The following is a 1,505-nucleotide window of genomic DNA, read 5'->3' as shown; positions in this document are numbered from 1 at the left end:
TTTGTGACAAGTTAAATTGGTCATTCTTTTCTTATTTTTTAAATTTTTTTTTGATAAATCAAAGTAGATAATTTTTTTAAAACGGGAAAGTATTTTCTTGGAATGAACATGCACAGAAATAACAAATATGTACATATATTAAAATATATTTTAAGACTCGAATTAATTATCATACACACAGTAAAAAGATCCAATACACACAACCACCATGAATTAACGCCCCATCTTAGCAAACATTAGATATGCATCTTACTATTTTTAAGGGGAAACAAAAAGGAAAAAGCTAACAAACCTACTAATTATACTAGCTAGAAATTGCATTAATTTTCATTTGCTCCCCACAATTTAAAAGGAGAGAAGAAGAAAACTGAGACTAAACAAGGGCTCTCTCTTAAGAGTAGATGGAACTGTGTCCAAACACCTGGGGCAAAAGCTACAAGAAAGTACTAGCAGATCATAGAATATTAAACCGCTATTCTACATACGGAATAGAAAATCATTCGGACTATAGTAATTAATAATTTCTGGTTAATTAATCCAATTGAGACCTGTGTTGTCTCCAGGAAAATCCAGACCACTCATCATGATATTATGGTCCTGTTCACCCATCAAACTAGGCACTGGCGTCTCCCACACCAAATACTCCCCGTTCCCATCTTTAAATATAGATGCTTCCTCAAGCACAGAACACTCCCCACCCTCAATTATATTTTCCATGCAAGTTTCCGGTCGAGAAATAAATTCTTTGTCTGTGAGAGGTGATTCTTCAGATGATTCCGAGAGATTGAGCTTCGCGTCGGCACCGTATAGACGGCGCGCGGCATCGTCGTAGGCCCTGGCTGCTTCGAGGGATGTGTTGAAAGTGCCCAACCATATTCTGGCCCCGCGATTTGGTTCTCTTATTTCCGCTACCCATTTGCCCCATGTCCTTTGTCTTACTCCTCTGTATGTGCACAAGGCATTTTCTGGACCCCCTTTACCTCTCATGCACCCTTTCCTCGAACGCCCCACTGTCGATTTCTTGACCGTTGGGGAATTGTTTGTGTCACTCTTTGGTTCTTCTACTATAGGGATGCATACGCTCACGGATTCTACAGATTCCGCCATGGATTTACAGTTATATACTCTTATTACTTTTTTTTTTTGGGTCCAACGTTTTTGGTGTTTCCTTTTTTTTGTTTAAAAAGGTGTTGTTTGCCCTACATGGAGCTATACAAAGAGTTGCCTAAAAGGGAAAATATCAGGTACTAGGTTGGATTCATTTCCTTAAAATAGAATTAAATTTATATAGTTGGAGAAGTTACAAGTGTACAGACAATAGTTATGCAGGTGGATGACGTGACACGCGGCACACAGCCGACAATACAATTGTATCCTTTCATCCTTGTAAGACAACGTTCTATGCATTAACCTTCGTTTGCTGTATTATTTGTTTGAGACGAATTTAAGTTTAAGAATAATGTCTTAAAATTTCTATATTATAGAAGAGCTCGTTTCGAGCAGCT

The 1,505-nt window shown here is 37.9% G+C and overlaps 1 protein-coding gene across 1 annotated transcript; it reads right to left on the bottom strand.

The window, feature by feature from the left end:
- Window positions 1-299: 299 nt before the first annotated feature.
- Window positions 300-1,238, bottom strand: LOC107872694 (dehydration-responsive element-binding protein 2C). Its single transcript, XM_016719316.2, has one exon. The coding sequence runs from the start codon at window positions 1,105-1,107 to the stop codon at window positions 529-531; it is 579 nt and encodes a 192-aa protein (XP_016574802.1). The 5' UTR covers window positions 1,108-1,238; the 3' UTR covers window positions 300-528.
- Window positions 1,239-1,505: the final 267 nt, after the last annotated feature.

The sequence above is a fragment of the Capsicum annuum genome, chromosome 12 (genome assembly GCF_002878395.1).
Source record: "Capsicum annuum cultivar UCD-10X-F1 chromosome 12, UCD10Xv1.1, whole genome shotgun sequence".
In the NCBI taxonomy this organism is placed as follows: domain Eukaryota; kingdom Viridiplantae; phylum Streptophyta; class Magnoliopsida; order Solanales; family Solanaceae; genus Capsicum; species Capsicum annuum.
The sequence above is the reverse complement of the archived record's forward strand: the minus strand, read 5'-3'. Positions and strand labels throughout refer to the sequence as shown.

Excerpts from the sequence above, each read along its gene's own strand:
- LOC107872694 (XM_016719316.2), bottom strand. The coding sequence starts at position 1,107 with ATGGCGGAATCTGTAGAATCCGTGAGCGTATGCATCCCTATAGTAGAA.